Genomic DNA, 19,092 nt, shown 5'->3' with positions numbered 1-19,092 from the left:
TTCAAGTCTTCCGCAAGCTACTCTAGGACTCATCATTAAGCTCCTTGAAGAGGGTTCCATCAATAAGATAAGGGAAAACCTAATAGCATGTGACACAAGACCTAAATCTAGTTAGAATAAACTTTTAATGGTTTTTATATCATCTTAAAAAGTAAATTTTTAGTTTAATTCAATTTTATAAAATTGAGTTATAAGATATAGATTGCAACTCAGGTATATAACATATAACGTGATTTTATTCTTAGTTGATGTGATATATTTAAGAATTTTGCTTAGGTTCATTCTAGCCAGAATTTCGGCAATAGCACCTCCTACATGAGCTGCATCACCCATCCCCTCCTAGAAATTTGGACTATCCCCTAGCCAAGCCATGGTTTCAACAAATAGTTGCAAAGATACCCAAGGCAACAACGATGTGGGGTTTTCATCTTGATGAATTATAAGTCCGTAGAATGATTAATTCAAACAAGTATATGATTTTATTAGTCAGATACTTGTTGCAAGTGACAGAAATTTGTAGACATGTAACTTTGTAAACAAGATAAATCAGCATGAGTTGCGGTTGGGGCTCTATAGTGTCGCTCAGGTCTGGGTGTGGGTCCCTGTGTCTCATCCAACGCATTTGCGCAGTCAATTTCAATGTAATACTAATTAATTGCATGACCGATGCGTTTTATTTTGACTGGGAATTTGCATTCCATCGTGCTTGCAGAGTCATTGTTCAAACTTGGAAATCCAAGAGGTTCTACAGCATCATTAGAGGATGCTTTTGATGTGACAAAACATGAGGATCTCGCAAAACATTATCCCAGCCACATCGACGTTGTATTGGCTCAAGAGAGTATATATTAAATTGGCCTTATCTACCTTTACATAAAATTGTATTCCTCATAATGTAAATGTTTCCTTAACTTCAAATTTAAGAGTATTGTCAAGATTATTTTAATTATTCAGTATAATCTACATAAGCTTCCTCTCAATTACTATAAACATAAGTAGAAGGCATTTTATTTAAAAATTATAGAAAATACACACAAGCTCTTCAGTAGAACCAAATGGTAGGAGGAGAATTATAAACAAAAATTGGAAGAGATTCACCTCCTCTGAATTTCACCACATTTCATTATTTTCAAGACTAATCTCTCAAAATACTAAAATTAATTGAAGGGATTAGTCTCTTCCAACATATGTTTTTCCATACTACAAACCTAAAGATCAAACTCCTATTGACAAAGGACTATTTGTCAACCTTGCCTTTTAAAATTTGATTCACATATTTATAGATGACCTGTAATCAATTATTCAATTGTACACAAATCAAAACACCTGAAAAATGAGGAACACGGTTTTTAGGTACTATAAACATGAAAAATGTCAAGACAACAACTCTATACCTTCCTTTTTAGTTACAAGTACATTGAAGAATAACCACTGGAAATTGGAATGAACCAATAAGAAATCACTACATTACTTCACCTCTTCAGACAGCTTTGGACAAAAAATCATAAATTCCCAAAAAAACCTTACACGAAACAAGCATCTATTCTTCATCCGAATTTGGAAAGCGTTTCTGTAGTTGAATACAAAGTTCTGATATTCGGGACAGTAATTTATGCTGTTGGTCTAGGGAGTTTAATGAATGAGTACTAGTTAATTTTATGGGATTATCAAGCACCTGTTGAAGTTGAAAACAGAGCTGCGATGCTTCTGGGTCATTTTTGCAAGTTTCAGCTATAAGTTGCAGCAATTTAAAGGTTTGATCTTGGAACAAAGATTGATGACATGGAACTGGGGGAACTAAAAAAGGATGCTGGAGCAACTGAGGAATTCTCCACCTTTCATTGCGATCCCATGCTAGACACTTTTTCATAAGATCAAGAAGCCAAGGATTTGAAACTGGTTCGTACATAATTTCGTGATTGGGATCAGTTATAACTTTGAATTTGGCCCAAAATGTCTTGTATTCTGAAAAGGGTGTTCTCCCATATACCATTTGATAAAGAATGCAGCCAAGGGACCAGATATCTGATGGCCGACCACACTTCATGATGCTTCCACTCGCATCACTCTCATTGCACATAAAGGCTTCTGGTGACATGTAACTTAGAGTACCAACCTATAGTACAAAGAAAATTAAATAAAAATTTAACATTTTCTGATATATTTGATCTTGTAAAGCTTAGAAATATATGGGCCAACTATTCACATGACAGGTATATCTTCTTGCACCAATAAAATTTGTTGGGTCATCTCTCATTCACTCCAGAATGGGCTTTTAGCAATCAATTTTTTAATATTCCAGAAAAACCATCATGGAATAAATGGGAGTGGCCCAATAATTTGATTGGGCAGGCGAAGATAAGCCCTCACATGACTTTTAAGATGTCATAGAGGTTGAAGACTACCATTTCACTCCGGAATGGGCTTTTAGCAATCAATTTTTTAATAATCCAGAAAAACCATCATGGAATAAATGGGAGTGGCCCAATAATTTCATTGGGCAGACGAATATAAGCCCTCACATGACTTTTAAGATGTCATAGAGGTTGAAGACTACCATGCCCCCATTTTTCAGTATCCAAACCATGGGCCTTGAGTTGTAAACATATATAGCATGACAAATACGAAGGGGCAGAATGGGAACTACATAGAACTAGTTATTGGAGAACAAATATCGTGCAATGCCTTACATATTGGTAGAAGGGTGAGATAAAAAAGTTAGCTTTTTCTTCTGTTCGGTGTGGAAAAAGGTGTGAATCTTTGCAGGAGCACTATTCTTGTCCACAAATAATATATATCATATCTTTCTCCATCTTAGCCTGTGATAGAATAGTTTATATTATTTTCTGAAGAAAGGCTGTTTGTATCTATATGTAACCTATTATCATAGGGGTTCTTTTTATCCCTTTCCTTATTGTAAGCAACAAATCTTTATAAGTATATAAATATGAATAAACAATGAGATATAACTTAAAGACCTCTTAGAGAGTTTATATGATCTCTTTAAGTTGATATCAGAGAGTTTATCCCGGTCAGCCTGTCTTGTCTCTAACAAGAAATCACTTTTGGGGTAAGGAAACACATCTCTCCCTCTACTCTGTGGCATCCCTTTAGGAAAGTCCCGTCCCTAGATTTAAGCCATTAAGCAAAACAAGATGTGTAGTAACCTTAATCTTGGTATGAGATCCTTCATTGATATAAACAGGATGCTTAAGGTGCTCAACAATTGACACATCATCAGTAACCTCAAGACCTTCTCTGTTTACAACCTCAACACCTTTCTTCAGCATCTCAAACTTAATATCTTGTCGGGTATGTATATCCCATAGAGTTTTCCTGTATAGTGTTTTAACTACAAGTCATTCATTGTTTGCCTCCTTGATTGTAGCATTCATAGGGACACCAAGAACCGCAGCTCCATTCAATAATCCATCTGGAAGGACCTGTTGTAATTAGAGAAGATATCTTTAGAATCTTCTTAATTAGAGAAAATAGATATATAATCTTCTATTTTATTTTGTTTACCTAGTTTCCCTATTTCTCTTTTTAGAAGAATTAGATTGTTACAAATAGAGGATATGAGAATGTATTTTTTAAGATTCTGAATAATAAAATTAGTCCTATTTTCAACTTGGTGTCAGAGCTCCCGATCTTAGGGCTCCGTTCCGCTGCACAGTCGCGCCGCATCCCTTGTCCGACCACTGCCGCTGCTGCCGTCGCCGGTTGGGGTCGTTGATAGGGCAGAAAGGTGCGCCCAACACCGACGACCACAACGCCGGAAGTCGCTTCGTGAGAGAAGCCGCCACGTGTCGCCGCCGTTGCCGGAGCCTCCTGAGTCTGTTCCTAGGGTGGTGACGACCCGTTTGGCCTATATTTGAGTAGATCTGAGCTTTTAAGTTCTGCTCCTTTTTTCTTGGTGTGACCCACACGCCGTCGTCGTCTCGGAAAAGGTCACTGGAGACTCTTGGTTGCGTTCTACGGGATGTCTAAAGTAAAATTTATTCCTTTGTGCCTTCATTAAAAAAGGATCTCGAGCACTTGAAAGCAATGGTTGAATCAATGAGTAAGCCCTCTGGATCATGTACTCTGTCCATAAAAGGAAAGATTTGTCTCAATATTGTTGGTCATATGTCTGAAGGTATTTGGATCCTTGATTCGGGTGCAACTGATCATATGACACCTTGTAGTGTGTCCTTCGACTCATATGGTAAAAGAAATAAAGAACAACTTATTACAGTTGCGAATGGTCAAGGTATACCTATATGCGGCTCTGGGAATATAATTTTGGACTCATCTATTGTATTGAAGGATGTTTTACATGTTCCTCAATTAGCTAATAGTCTTATCTCTTACCTTGTAGTGTGTCCTTCGACTCATATGGTAAAAGAAATAAAGAACAACTTATTACAGTTGCGAATGGTCAAGGTATACCTATATGCGGCTCTGGGAATATAATTTTGAACTCATCTATTGTATGAAGGATGTTTTACATGTTCCTCAATTAGCTAATAGTCTTATCTCTTACCTTGTAGTGTGTCCTTCGACTCATATGGTAAAAGAAATAAAGAACAACTTATTACAGTTGCGAATGGTCAAGGTATACCTATATGTGGCTCTGGGAATATAATTTTGGACTCATCTATTGTATTGAAGGATGGTTTACATGTTCCTCAATTAGCTAATAGTCTTATCTCTTACCTTGTAGTGTGTCCTTCGACTCATATGGTAAAAGAAATAAAGAACAACTTATTACAGTTGCGAATGGTCAAGGTATACCTATATGCGGCTCTGAGAATATAATTTTGGACTCATCTATTGTATTGAAGGATGTTTTACATGATCCTCAATTAGCTAATAGTCTTATCTCTGTGCAAAAGCTCAAAGGATTTAAATTGTTTAGTAACATTTTTTCCAACCTATTGTGTTTTTCAGGACCTTGCCACAGGGAAGACAATTTTAACTGCTAAGGAACAGAGTGGGTTGTATTTTTTAGAGTTTGATGACCAAAGCAACCCGAAAATCATGAATCAACAAGTAAAATCTGAGACGTGGGCAAAATCCCAAATATGGTTACATCATCAAAGGCTTGGGCATCCTTCATTTAGTCTTATCAAGTCCTTATTTCCCCACTTGTTTACAAAGAGTCTGTTGAGTCTTTTAATTGTGATATTTGTCAATTTTCAAAACACCATCGTGCATCTTATCCTATTAGTCATAAAAAGAGTATTTCTCCATTTGCTTTAATTCACTCGAATGTTTGGGGTCCTGTCATAGATTCTATTTCTGGAGCCAAATGGTTCATTACCTTTATTAATGATTGTACTCGTGTCACGTGGACATACCTTATTAAAAATAAATCTAAAGTTTTTCAAATTTTTGTTAATTTTTTCCATCTTGTCCAAAATCAATTTGGAAAAAATATCAAAAGAATTAGGTCTGGTAATGGTACTGAATATGTGAATCATGAACTTCTCAATTTTTTGTCTCATAATGGTATTGTTCATGAACTAACATGTGTTAACACCCCTCAACAAAATGGGGTTGCAGAAAGAAAGAATCGTCATCTTCTTGAAGTAACTAAAGCTCTTCTTTTTCAAATGTCTGTTCCAAAAAATTACTAGGGAGAAGCTGTGTTAACTGCCACATATCTCATCAACAGGTTACTCACTCATATCTTAAATGGCATTAGTCCTATAGAGTCTCTATTGTCTTTTGTTCCTTCTTCTTCCCTACTAACGAGTCTACCTAGTCGAGTCTTTGGATGTGTTGTTTTTGTTCACTCTCATTATCTTAATCGTGGTAAATTAGATCCCAGAGCTCTTAAATGTGTCTTTATTGGGTATCCTTCTAATAAAAAAGGGTACAAATGTTATCATCCTCAGAGTCGTTGCGTCTTTATCACCATGGATGTCACTTTCATGAAACACAATCCTTTTATGTTAGTCCACCACTTCAGGGGGAGAAAGCATTTGAAGTGGATGAACTCTCCTTGTCATTACCATGTTTGTCTTTGTAGGATGCCCAAGACCTGAGCAATGAAGCTACCATAGTCCACAGTGAGGAAGAAGAGGAAGAATTTTTTGGCAAAAAATATGAAAGAAGAAAAGAACCCACTTCGACTCTTGAGCAAGAAGAATTGTCTAATCCGGAGGTGAGGATCCCTGAAGATATCAATGAGGAGGAAGTAAGTATTATTGAGGATTTACCCATTGCATTGAGAAAGGAAAGAAGATCATGTGCTAAATATCTTATTTCTCAATATGTTTGCACTAACAATCTCTCTAAAGAAGGTATGTCTCCTGAAGAAAGCATTGGAAGATTTACAAAAGCAATGGTTTCCTTGGGATACAGACAAAGCCAAGGAGATCACACTCTATTCACAAAGCACTCTTCTACAGGTAAACTCACTTGATTGCTTGTTTATGTGGATGATATGATTATTGCAGGAGATGATGAAACAAAAAAATTGGCATTAAAAGATAAATTGGCAGCTCAATTTGAAATGAAAGACCTAGGAAAACTCAAATATTTTTTTGGAATAGAGGTTGCCTACTCCAAGAACGAAATTTTCATCTCCCAAAGGAAATATGTATTTGATCTCCTCAAAGAAACAAGAAAGCTAGGATGTAGAACCTCAACAAATCATATAGAACAAAATCACATAATTGGAAGTGAAGAAAGTGCTCCTGTAGAGAAGGCCCAATATCAGAGATTGGTAGAAAAATTGATTTATCTATCACACAAGACCATACATTGCTTATGCAATTAGTGTTGTGAGCCAATTTATGCATGATCCAAGAGAGAGACACATGCAAGCAGTTGACAAAATTCTCCAATACTTGAAGTCAAGTCCAAGAAAGTGACTATTATTCAAAAGGGAAGACACATTGACTATGGAGATATATATTGATGCTGACTATGCAGGTTCTATTACTGACAAAAAATCTACTTCTGGGTATTGTGTGTTCATGGAGATAGTCTGGTAACATGGAGAAGCAAAACGCAAGATAGAGTATCTCGTTCTAGTGCAGAAGCTGAATTTCGAGCTCTTGCTCAAGGAATGTGTGAAGGACTCTGCATGAAAATCATTTTGGATGATCTTAAAGTCAAAGTGGAGAACTCGGTGCAACTACACTGTGACAATAAGTCTGCCATAAGCATAGGCCATAATCCAGTACAGCATGACAGAACCAAACACATTAAGATTGACAGACATTTCATCAAAGATAATCTTGACAGAGGTTTTGTGATTACAACTCATGTTCCTCCAGAACTTCAAATAGTAGATATTTTTACAAAAGGGCTTCCTCTGGGTAGATTTCAAGATCTTGTAGGTAAGTTGGGAATGATTGATATTCATTTACCAACTTGAGGGGGAGTGTTGTAATTAGAGAAGATATCTTTAGAATCTTCCTAATTAGAGAAAATAGATATATAATCTTCTATTTTATTTTGTTTACCTAGTTTCCCTATTTCCCTTTTTAGGAGAATTAGATTGTTACAAATAGAGGATATGAGAATGTATTTTTTAAGATTCTGAATAATAAAATTAGTCCTATTTTCAACTGGACCTTTCTCACATCTCTTGATAACACCAACAGTCTTGAAGAATCATGAATGCAAACAAGCTCAAAGCTCAGATCAACATCCTGAAGGCTATTGTATAAAGAAACATGTCTTTCTTTTCCAGGCAGTGCAAATTTGAATCTCGCTTTGTAATTTCCCTTTGCATCTTCAGAAACGTCTTTGTATAAAGGATCACAAACCAGTGACTTTTTCCCCTTGAACCATGTTTAAAAAAAATGTGGAAGCTGAACAAAGCAATGGGTAGACCGACAAGAGGAAGATACTCCTTTGATATGATAGCTTCCACCCTTTTGCCCTGCCCTCTTGTCAACAAGATAACTGACTCGCTTCTTTCTCTCAACATTACCATCAGACACCACGTTTGCAGAGGTTGAGTCTACGCAGCACAGGAAGTGAGGTTTGATTTTGCTTTTCTCTTTAGACAAATTTGAGTAGTAGAAGCAACTGCGTTTGGGAGTCTTTGAATGAGCAGCGGAAAGGGTTGATTTCTTACTTTTCTTGATTTCTTATATCAGTTCTTTCCTTCTTCAAACAATTTCTTACTTTTCTTGATTTCTTATATCAGTTCTTTAATTTCTTTCATGTGTGGCAAACTTTCTTTGATAATAGCCATATCAGCTATCATCTCTACATTTTGACATAATCCTTAAGAGAGCCTGGATTAAATGAGGCACTGCTGTACTTTTCTAAATTTGGATAATAAATTCAGTGAGTAACTTTGACACATAGAGCAACAAAGACAGTGTGGGAGGCATGAGTTTCAATTATAGCATTTTGCACAAATTATAGAAACATAGTAATCAGTAGCACACCATAATGCCTTTTTACATGCTATTGCTGCAACATTGTGATCTAGGTTACAAAATGTCTCTTTCTTGACTTGAACAATATTCATTAGGTTTTGGGGTAAAATTGTGATTTCTCACCCATTTTATTATGCATTTTTGTTTCTAAAACACAATAGAATTTGGAGCATTTATTCCTTGACCATTACACAAAAGGATGGCTCAGTTTTTGACATTTCTTCCTTCATGCTTTACCAGACTGTTTTTTTCCTGTCTACCATTCTTTCTTTAGAGAAACTTTGTAATAAGAGGAATCTGATTTCTAAACTAAAGAATCAACGCAAGAGGCAAAGCCTTTTCCAAGTCACTGTATACTCTAGACTCCCACTACAGCATTAGACCTCTCTCTGTAACTAAATCTCTACATAGGCCCTGGATACTCGGGCCTGCAGGTGTATAAAACTTATGAGGCTTCCTTATGGAGATCAGGAACCTATCACTCTTCCCATGAACTTCACCATTCACATTCAGCTGAATTTTTTCTAATTCTTTTTGTTCTTTCTATTAATTCACACCATTATCTTTCATTTCTTTACCTCAATACAATAACCTTATTGTTCCTAGATTGATGGGTGTAGTACAAATTACTTGTGCTACTATATTTAAAACTGCAGTCATCCTGGTTCCTCCTACAAGCTGCAAACTGAGATTGATAACCATGGTACAAGAATGAAATACCTGTGAATCACGTTGGATGTTTGTTGTATCACTCATTATTGCTTTGGCTATACCGAAATCAATCAGTTTTAATGAACCTTTGACAAGGAGGAAGTTAGCTGGCTTCAAGTCAGAATGCACAATACGTTCTTCATGAATTGTGTTGACAGCCTGAAGAATTTGCTGAAGAATTCAACAAAACAGTTTCAGATGTATTCTGTATTCTATCCAATAAATAAAGAACATGAAGAGAGAATAACATAATACAGCCATCATGATCATTTAAATAACTAGCAAAGCGCAAGGAAAAAATATTTGATTCTTTTGAAGATCATTATCAACAAAAATAAGTTTTTGGTTTGACACAACATAAAAGAAGTTGCTTCATATAGAATTTGAAACATGAAAACCAGACCAGACTAGACACCAGAGCACGTAGAAGTTCAAAAGAAATTGTTTCTCATACTTCTGGATACTCAAACATAACATCCTGCAACCACTGAACTGAAAAGTAATTATGCAAAATGCAGGTTCATTCAGAGAAATAATGAAATATCTTCAAGGTTAAATTGCAAACTTAAACCTGCCAATAAAACCGAAGCCAATTCGCATCTATAGTCTGGTTGTTCCCATCTAGTTCCTTCCACTTTTGAGACAACATATGAGCCAAATCAATTTCCCCATATTCAAGCACCATGTATATGTATCCATCATCCTTAACTCTACCATCTTTACTACTGGAGGAGCCATTCATGACTCCCTCAAACAAAGCCTTGTCAGTCACCTAATTTACAAAGAATACGTAAAAATGAATAACATTATAATACAGATAAAGGAATCAAACCCATCACAGATACAAAACCGAGAAAATAATCAAAAGTAAAATGTTACATACAAATTGTTAAGAAATAGATTTTAAGTTTAACTCAATCTCACAAAATCAGCGGCTTATAAGGTGAGGTTTTCAGCCATTTAAATACTGTAAATTGGTCTTATCTCTAGTCGACATGAGACTTCCAACACACCGAACTCAACTTCCAAAACCAGTTTGTAAGGTGAAGGTTATACCCACTTATATGTTGTGGCTTTATCTCTAGTCAATGTTGGACTTTCAACACACTCCCTTCATACCGAAGCATACATCTCGAATGTGAGACTGAACATTAATGGATGGTTCGACAACGACCCGATAGCAGGTGAAACAATATTTCCAACAATCAACAAATTTCACTAGGATAGGCTCTAACTTAGGGCTTTGATACCATATTAAGTAGTGGACTTTATGTCTAACTCAACTTCACAAAACTGACTTATAAGGTAAGGTTTGTACTCACTTATACGTTGTAAATTGGTCTTATCTCTAATCGATGTAGGACTTCCACTACAAATCAACCCAAAATATGCATCATTATTGTTTCGAAATGCACACGACCTCTCAAAGATAATTGAATAATGTTTTTTTTTTTAAAACACACAGAAGTCAAACCCCTACAAAGGAGTTGATGAACAGAAACCAATAACATTTCACAAGAAAGAATATAACCCCAGAGAGAGATTGATACAGCAGTGGAAGCCCACTAGAAGACTTGTGTGCATGGTCAACTAAAAAAATTGTATGTAAGAGTGAGTGAAAGTAATAGATAACATACCCACCAAATGATCCTAACTGAAAAAATATTTTAACCAACATTGGGTCACCCATAGGAAGTATATATGAGGAACATTGTAAAACCCATGTCAACAACATGGAACTAAAATAACATTTACCATTTGACAATAACACATGACTTTGATACCTTATTTAGAAAGAGAGACATGGAGGGGGGGAGGTGGATAAGCGAGCATCCATTTTCATTATCCAAAATTATTGCCATGAATTTGGTAGTAGCCTTAGGGCAATGTAGATAAGAAAAAGAAGGAAAATGCATGCAGACAATACTTTCTGACCTGTCCTTGACTGTCTAATTAATTCAACATATACAGAGGAATAACTGAAAAAGAATAGAACCTCCAGCCCCACACAATTGGAGTGTAGAAGAGAAGAGGAGAGCCCAAACTATTGAAAGAAGACAAAGGAGGGATGTGGGACATAAAATAAAACAGACAGAATTCCCTACATGATCGGGGAAAGAAAATATAAAACAGCAATACTTAAAAAGAACGGCCATGTATCTTATTCCTAACTGAAATAGGTTGAGAGTACCTCATAATCTATAAGCTGGATAATATTATTCTTTCCTTTCAGCCTATTTAGATACTCGATCTCCTGACAAAAGCTGTATGCTGTGGCATAATCACGACCCTTTAGTTTTATTCTTTTAAGTGCATAGATAGTACAGTCTGATGAAATCACTTTGTGCACCTCACTGCTTCCACCACTTCCTATCTTGCCAAGCCTTTGATAAAGCTTGCCATTGACTTTAAAAAACAACTCAGGGTCATAGGTCCTCTTTCGAGCGACTGAAGGTCCTTTACAACTTGCATTTTTTTCTTGCTTTTCTAACCTAGAAGATTCCAGCTTTGTATCTGAAGATGAAGTCAGACCCTGAGGCAGTATGTTGGTAACAGCTGCAGGCTTGTCCGTGTTACTTAACATGACATTACAACAAGAAGTATATTTACTAGTTTCCTTTAGCAAACATCCTTGTTGCTCCTTAGATGGGTCACTGTGCTTAAATGTCATCTCTGCCTCATTTAGTGAATTATATTCTTGAACTGCACTTGCCACTTGATCAATTGACATTCTATTGGTGTCTTTCAGAGAATCATATGGTGATTTAACAGCCCTTTGTGTTATAGGATGAGGATTGACATTCAGGTTATCATAAGGTTCTGCAGCCACATGCGAGTCACTATCCATACAGGAATTGGCACAATGAGTTATAGAATTCGGCATTGGAGCTGAAGTTGAATGGACTGACGTAGTTGTAGGGCATGGCAATCCCACTACGGAAGATAGTGTAGCTGGTTGACTCAAAAAGTTTTTGAATTGCTGGAGATGATCCTCAGTAACTATTCTTCTCCTTGGAAGCAGAGAACTCTTGCCTCCCTCAGATAACAAACTAGTCTCAGACTCTGCCTGCTGCATATTGTGGTGTTTCACATGTTGATTGAATCCAATTGATGCCCTATCTGTCAAAGCAAGTGAACCCATATGAGATGATATGTACTCCATTTCAGTAGCTTTTGCAACATTGACCCCTGCGTGTTAAGCGAGGAAAAAGAATATATGTGGCAAGGTATAGTGACTGCTTTGGGACATATATCACAACATTAGCAGTTATTTCCAATGCAACATCCTAACAAAAAGGTTTAGACTAGACTTAAAATCCTGGTTGGTGATATCATGACTGCAAAAGAACTATTGGCAAATAGGTGCATGGGAATACTGTTACATGGATGGGACATGTGGATAATAACAATGAAATCAAGATGACCCACAAAAGTGAGAGAAAAAGAAACAGAGTAACTAACTCTGATTTCAATGATTACGCTTAGGAAATAAAGTTAATATAAACGGAAAAAAGGGGAAATGGAGGGTGTGTGGAAGAGTGACTCGTTCTCCTTCGTCCCGGGTCCTTTCCGAGATTTCTCTGTTCTGTTCTTTTGTTGTTTCTACCATTTATGTTATTTCGTATCATTGTATCTGCTATCACTAACCTAGCCTTTTTCATTGTAAGAAACCCATATTTGATGCATAATACAATACAAGATCTCTTGGTTCATCAATTGAACTTGAAGGTTTTCTTGAGTGACTTACAGGTGATTATTCTTAATTTGAAGTTAAAGAAATAGAATTGTAATTAATATATATATAGATATTTAAATGGAGCGGTGGTACTTGTTCTATCCACGTAAAACTACCTCGCTAACTGTCTCGGACGTCCCAAGCCTAGGTAAAGAAAGAGGGTTGTATTAGGCCAACTAATCTAAAATTTGTCAAAACCCCAAATAAGGATCGCTCACGATGGACAATGTGAGCTAATATATGGCTGTGTAAGTAACCGACTGAGATAAAGCTTCTGCTATTTGATGTAGAATGAAATGAGTAACTATCCTCATTTTTTGAGTCAGATGTAGGTAAAGAAGGAAGCTAATCAAGGAGCACCTGATTAACTTTGGCACTTGGGATATGGCTATTATTGTAGTTCTTATCACACATAAAACTAAATAAGAAAGATTTATCTTTACAAGGAAGGAGTGTTAGTGGATAGATTGTTAGCAACCAATCATGTCCGATGAAGTTGTACTGGTACGGATTTGAACCTTGGTTTATTATAGTGGCACAAAAGAGGCAGTAACAGTGAATGCAACTAAATTATACGGCATACCAAAGCAAGTAAAAGGTAACAAAAAAATTACCCTGCGGCTGTGAAGTGGCATTGTTGCTCTCGGTTGAAAAACGAACCTTCTTGTGCGCACCAACACTATGAGATTCCAGGGGCAGAGAGGGTTCGTTCTTACAACCTTCACCGGTGAACGTGTCCGAAATGGACGGAGGTTCCCCTTCGGACCTGTTTGCGACGTTTCGGTGCGCCACCATGGAGCGCTTTGGCCTCAGGGTATGCGATTGGGTTGAAGCTGAAGAGGCATTAACGGCGAGAGGGCGATGGCGCTTGAGAGCAGCTTGGACTTGTTTGAAGAATTCCGGAGAGGAAAGGGAAGAATCGTGAGTGAGAGAGAGGTTAGGGTTCTCTTCCATGGAATGCCGCATTTCTAACCCCGCATGAGACTTTCGTCGTGCGGGTGGCGATGTTTTTCCATGGTATGCTTCTCAGTTCAAAATGGAAGACACTGTTTCTTTCTTTATTATTTGCTCCTTCCTATGTTGTTTAATTCTTGGCTTTTTCTTCCACCATCTCACTTTGTAAAAAAATTTCATTCTAGAAAGTTCTGAAACATATTTTATGTATTTAGAAAATTTATTTTAAAAGGTCACGTATATTTTGAAAATTTTGTTCCAAAAAAAATATTTTAGAATACAACCTTGAGTCTCCTTGTTGTTTCACCTCTCTTTCCTATAAATGAAGTTGAGCATTCTTACAATCTTAAGTTTCTTTAAAAAAAATTTTGAAAGAAAAAGTTTCTTAATCTTAAATTCAAAATTTGGATGCATAAACATGTTTAGGAATCCTTCTTACCAAATTGGTAGTCACTCTAATAGAGAAGCTCCACAAAGTTACAAAAATACTTAAGAGCTAAAGTCACTAAAAATTTAGAGAAATTAAGAGATCATACAAAAAGAAAAGGAAAAAAAATTAAAAGAGATGTCCAACTTGCCATTCTGGAGGAGCAACTTAGAATTTTAAAACAAAAAGATGAGAGGATACAAGAGAAGATTAAGAGAAGAAAGAAAAAAAAAAAGGAGAAAAAGGAGGGAGTAAGAAGAAAGAAAGAAAAGAGAAAGAAAGAAAAGAGAAAGAAGAGGAGGAAAGAAGAGATAATGAAGAGGAAAATAAAAAAGAAAGGAAAGAGAAAGAGAAAGAGAATAGAAAAAGAGGAAAAGGAAATCTCATTCAAGGAGGAAGTTCTACTAGAACAACCTCACATCCCCTCAATAGTAATTGAAATCAAGATGATAAAGGGAGATTTTAATACTTTGAAATGTTTTCAATATATCATTAATTCATCTTTCTTACATCCAACTTATATTTATGAGAATTTTTCAAATTCACCTCCTTCTTCCATTTTTCTAAACTCCTCATTGGATTTTTCAAAATCACACTTTGAATTAATGTTATCTTCTAAGTTACAATTAGCTCAAAGTAAACACACACATTTTTGTGATGTGGGCTTTGAAAGTTCTCAAACAAATTCTTTCAAAATTAACATAAGGCCTTCTTCAAATTTTTCATTTAGATATATTTTTTTTGTGGCATAGAGATTTATTGAAATTTTGTTTGATGACTACTATAAATCGATCTTTGATCTAGCAGGATTGTATCACAAGTCAACCAATAATAAGAAAATGATCTTATCATGAAGAAACATGAAGATTTAAGGACAAATGATTTTCAAGAGGGAGAGAATGATGGCATACCCCCTAGCCATGGCCATGCATAGTAAAAAAGAGTTGAAGTCATTTTTAGAAGGTGGATCAAAGCTTTTATTATCAAGGGCCATCAATGAGTTCTTAGTAGATTGGGTTTATTTTAGGCCTTGTATAATGAGCCAAGTAGTGTAAGGTTTCGTTTTTGGGCCTTGTGTAATAAGTCAAGTAGTGTAGGGTTTTGGCCCAAGAGAGACCCAATGTGGACAAAGGTTAACACCCAATGTTGACCCAAGAGAGACCCATATTCTAGAGTTGACCACATTGGTCAATGTTTTGTCCTTGCCTTGGTGAGCAAGAGAGAAGGGTGTCCCACCTTTGGGATGGAATGACCATGTATCATGCTCCCAATGGACAAGTTTTCCATAGGTAGTGATCATGTGTCATTCTAGGAATGGAGAGGATTATCCTATGTTAGAGGTCACATGTCCTCCTTCTAATGGAGAGGATTTTTACCTTGGTCTTCAAGCTAAAGGTTTTTAGGGTTTTTCTTCTACAATTTAGAGACACCTTAAGCCTATAAATAAAGGTGTCTCATACTACTCAATTTAGGTCACCAAGAGTAGAACGCCCCTTCTAGGTTTCCTCTAACCATCTTTCCTCTTGAGTTGGCCTAACCTCACATGAGAGCACACCAAACCCCATCATTGCCTCTCCCCTTGCTTGAGTCATATAACTTGGAGGAGGAGCCACCATCTCACCACACCACACCAAACCCACCATATGTGTACAATAGTCCCACCACCATCAAACTTTCGCAACTACCAACCCATTTGGAAGTCTCTACCTTGCGTCATATACCTTGGAGGAGCTTATTCCATCGCACTACATCGGCCTAGTTATAATTAAGATCATGCTGGCCTTATTACCTTTCAATTTTGATAAGATTAAGAGCTAAACCATTTTGCCAACATCATTAGGCAAATTAATCTCGGTAATTATCTTTACAGATCATATATAATCAGGTAAGGGCCCGTAAAGCTAGTATTTAGTATAAATAACATTATTCATAAGGTAATTAGTACATTTGTCATTATTACTATACATTTATTGCATTCATTGTGTCTTTTCTGACTTGAGTGCTTAAGTGTCCTTATAGACATAACCCCCATTAGGTTTCGGTGGAGAATATACGCCGACCATATCCAAGTTAAGTACGAGAGGATGAGAGGTTTTAGAAGTGAAGATAGGAAGTTAGTAGTAGTCTTTGTCAGAGTGGTGCTGCGAAATGCTTAATGTGAATAACAAACCAAGGGGAGGTTAATTGGTTTCTTATTGCAAATTGTACCTTTAATAATTTTCTCTTGTAATTCAAATTCCTTAATGATAAATTAAAACAAATAAGAGAGTAAGGAAGAGAGAAAATACACAAATGATTTTATATTGGTTCAGATGACAAGGATCCTACATCTAGTTGTTAATCTCAAATGAGAATTAACAATCCACTATCACAAAACCAAAACCAACAAGCTATTATAATCACAAAGAAATAAACAAGTTTAAGGTTTAGAGCACTTCTCTTGTTACCCCAAGAGATGAAACTCACTTCCCCTGAAAACCACAAGGGATGAACACCTCCTTTGAATGTTTCATGAAGGATGACCACCTCCTTTGAATCTTCACAAAGGATGACAAGACTCTACTCAACAACAACAACACTCAATCATAACTCTTGTGAAAGTTCTCGCTCTATGCCAACACCAAGTTCTCAAAACCAAAACATAAGGGTTACACAAACCGTAAAACACACTTATTACAGTACACAACAAAACAGATAAGATTTCATATGTCTTGTATATTAAAATGAGAATCTCAATCCAATATATAGAGATCTCACCAAAGGATACTTCTAAAAGTCTGTTGTTAGCTATTTAACGCGTGATTATTGATTATCTAAATGAGGTAATCGATTATGCATTCAATGTATGCACAATGGTCAAAAACATGCTTCTAAAAGTCATAATCGATTATGGATAATCGATTATCATAAATGGGTAATTAGTTATTCTAGAGGCAAATGAGTTTTTAGAAAACTTTTAAAATCTCTCTGTGATAATCGATTATCTTAAGTGTTAATCGATTATTGTAGAGTTTTTCTGATTCCAAAACGAATTTTAAAGCATACAATACATGGAATCAAGGATAAATAACACCCTATACATAAAACTACTAAGTTACAAAAGCTTTAACATAAAACAAGTCTTCATGAAAGTCTTCTTGCAGCATGAGCACTTGAGATTTAATTTTGAAACATCATCAAAACTTCTAAGGTTCATATTTTTTCTAACAGTCTTTACATACTGAAGTTGATCTTGTAAAAACATATTAAAATCTTCTACGAACAAAAACAACTAACGGATTGGAAGAACTATGAATGTTTCAACATTGAATAAAATAGAATTCAACCAAAGTTATTAATTGTAAATGACCAAATTTAGTCATCTAAACTTATTAAATTGAAATGAAAGACAAAATTTCGAAAATCATTTTGAATGATCTTTTATTTTATTTTAATTATTATATGTTTGTAAAATATGTTGACGAATGATTGGATTTTAGAAAGATATTTTATTCTCGTAATCTAAAAGATATATATATATATATATATATATATATATATATATATATATATATATATATATATATATATATATATTAAATTGGAGGAAGATATAATCTCTCTGTAACAAATTTTATCGTTAATTTGCTGTTGTATTCCTCATTAGTTGAAGTGAGAAAATTTTATATTCTCCAACCAATATGTAGTCACTTATTTGGAAATTTGTTCTAACAAATTCGTGGTGTAGCTAATTTATCATAATGTTTTTTATTATGAATATGAAGTCAATCCCTTGCAACTCTGTTCTCATATTCAATCTCTCATAAATATTATTTTGTTAATTGGAATGACTCCACAGTTATTCACTCTCTAATCTAGGATATGTCATGTCCTTAAACATGTACCTATAGTAAGGAGGGAAAAAAGAAAATGAATGATTCATAGATGTGTCTAAACAACTTCAATATTTGCAGTACATATTCCAAAAGGAAACTAGATAATCAATCCTAAAATAATCACATGTTAAGTATTTCTAACAATTATAATAAGCACTACAAAACAACACAGAATTTTCCGGTAATATATAATGGTTTTATTAGACAAAAACATTAGAATGTATTAACACAATTAAAATAGAAACAAAGTTTTTTATTCTTTAAGGCATATCTTCATTCTTGTTTCTTTAAAGTAGACAATAAATATCCTTTAAAAGATTACATTTGCTCTTGTCTTGCATCTGTTGTTGCATAACTGTTTACATTTTTGTTTGTGTCTTCATTTGTGTTTGCATTATGTTTGCATATTAGTTTATGCCTGTATTTCCACTTGCTCTTGCAAGTTAGATATTTGTGTAGCTAATATAGTGATTTCTTGGTAAGGAATCTTCAAGTGGTACAAATATGAGGACAAGTTCTCTTCAACAAGGAGAGTATGATAGATGACTATCTTTTGAACATATATGAGAAAAACTTAAGGAAGAACATTTACCATTCAAAAGATTTATGACATGGTCAAAGTTCAAAACATGTCTCCTTGAATCTTATAAGGTTCCAAGAAGGAGAGAACTTAAAGAACAAGAAAATCATGAACACAATTGATGAATAATTTGAAAAATTAATAAATTGTAATTTTATTTAATTTTACATAATGTTAAATTCGTTAGATGAGCTAGTTTATGTTTGCTAGGTGAGCGGTCTCGTTAGGTAAAAGTTTGCATCTTTAATTTTTATTTTCTATTATTTTTATGTATTTTATGCTTTAAGCTTTATTTTAAGGTTTCTATGTTTTCTTAAACTTATGTGCCTATATATAAAGATACCAAAAGTTGATGTAAACATTTATTAGTCATATCATATGCATTTGCATTCTTTGAGAGGGAATTCTCTTGGTTATTG

General features: G+C 35.2%; 2 protein-coding genes and 1 long non-coding RNA gene across 8 annotated transcripts; 2 read left to right on the top strand and 1 right to left on the bottom strand.

Annotated features, from left to right (window-relative positions):
• Window positions 1–1,479: 1,479 nt before the first annotated feature.
• LOC108338355 (serine/threonine-protein kinase MPS1) lies at window positions 1,480–13,932 on the bottom strand. Of its 2 annotated transcripts, none has more exons than XM_017575175.2 (5): window positions 13,452–13,932; window positions 11,293–12,221; window positions 9,673–9,873; window positions 9,111–9,272; window positions 1,480–2,116 (listed from the first exon to the last, which is right to left on the bottom strand). In XM_017575175.2, the coding sequence occupies exons 1-5, from the start codon at window positions 13,801–13,803 to the stop codon at window positions 1,541–1,543; spliced, it is 2,220 nt and encodes a 739-aa protein (XP_017430664.1). In that variant the 5' UTR covers window positions 13,804–13,932; the 3' UTR covers window positions 1,480–1,540. The 2 variants fall into 2 exon arrangements, with proteins under 2 accessions (XP_017430664.1, XP_017430665.1); XM_017575176.2 differs by having other exon boundaries at window positions 9,111–9,260.
• Window positions 3,788–5,459, top strand: LOC128197742 (uncharacterized). 4 transcript variants are annotated; one of them, XM_052880272.1, is made up of 4 exons: window positions 3,788–4,063; window positions 4,139–4,252; window positions 4,706–4,770; window positions 4,933–5,459. In XM_052880272.1, the coding sequence occupies exons 1-4, from the start codon at window positions 4,048–4,050 to the stop codon at window positions 5,242–5,244; spliced, it is 507 nt and encodes a 168-aa protein (XP_052736232.1). In that variant the 5' UTR covers window positions 3,788–4,047; the 3' UTR covers window positions 5,245–5,459. The 4 variants fall into 4 exon arrangements, 2 of the variants coding, with proteins under 2 accessions (XP_052736232.1, XP_052736231.1); XR_008250457.1 differs by lacking the exons at window positions 4,706–4,770; window positions 4,933–5,459 and adding an exon at window positions 4,361–4,431; XM_052880271.1 differs by having other exon boundaries at window positions 3,788–4,252.
• LOC128197743 (uncharacterized) lies at window positions 5,841–7,563 on the top strand. Of its 2 annotated transcripts, none has more exons than XR_008250459.1 (2): window positions 5,841–6,398; window positions 6,979–7,563. It is a non-coding gene; the product is annotated as an uncharacterized LOC128197743 (long non-coding RNA). The 2 variants fall into 2 exon arrangements; XR_008250458.1 differs by having other exon boundaries at window positions 6,925–7,563.
• Window positions 13,933–19,092: the final 5,160 nt, after the last annotated feature.

This window comes from Vigna angularis, chromosome 7, assembly GCF_016808095.1.
Source record: "Vigna angularis cultivar LongXiaoDou No.4 chromosome 7, ASM1680809v1, whole genome shotgun sequence".
NCBI classification, from domain to species: Eukaryota; Viridiplantae; Streptophyta; class Magnoliopsida; order Fabales; family Fabaceae; genus Vigna; species Vigna angularis.
The sequence above is the reverse complement of the archived record's forward strand: the minus strand, read 5'-3'. Positions and strand labels throughout refer to the sequence as shown.

Coding starts and splice junctions, on each gene's coding strand:
- LOC128197742 (XM_052880271.1), top strand. CDS start 4,048: ATGGTTGAATCAATGAGTAAGCCCTCTGGATCATGTACTCTGTCCATA. Junction 4,253..4,705: donor TACAGTTGCGAATGGTCAAG/GTATACCTATAT, acceptor CTTACCTTGTAG/TGTGTCCTTCGACTCATATG. Junction 4,771..4,932: donor TACAGTTGCGAATGGTCAAG/GTATACCTATAT, acceptor TGTGTTTTTCAG/GACCTTGCCACAGGGAAGAC.
- LOC108338355 (XM_017575175.2), bottom strand. CDS start 13,803: ATGCGGCATTCCATGGAAGAGAACCCTAACCTCTCTCTCACTCACGAT. Junction 12,222..13,451: donor TGCCACTTCACAGCCGCAGG/GTAATTTTTTTG, acceptor TTGCTTTGACAG/ATAGGGCATCAATTGGATTC. Junction 9,874..11,292: donor TCCAGCTTATAGATTATGAG/GTACTCTCAACC, acceptor TTTGTAAATTAG/GTGACTGACAAGGCTTTGTT.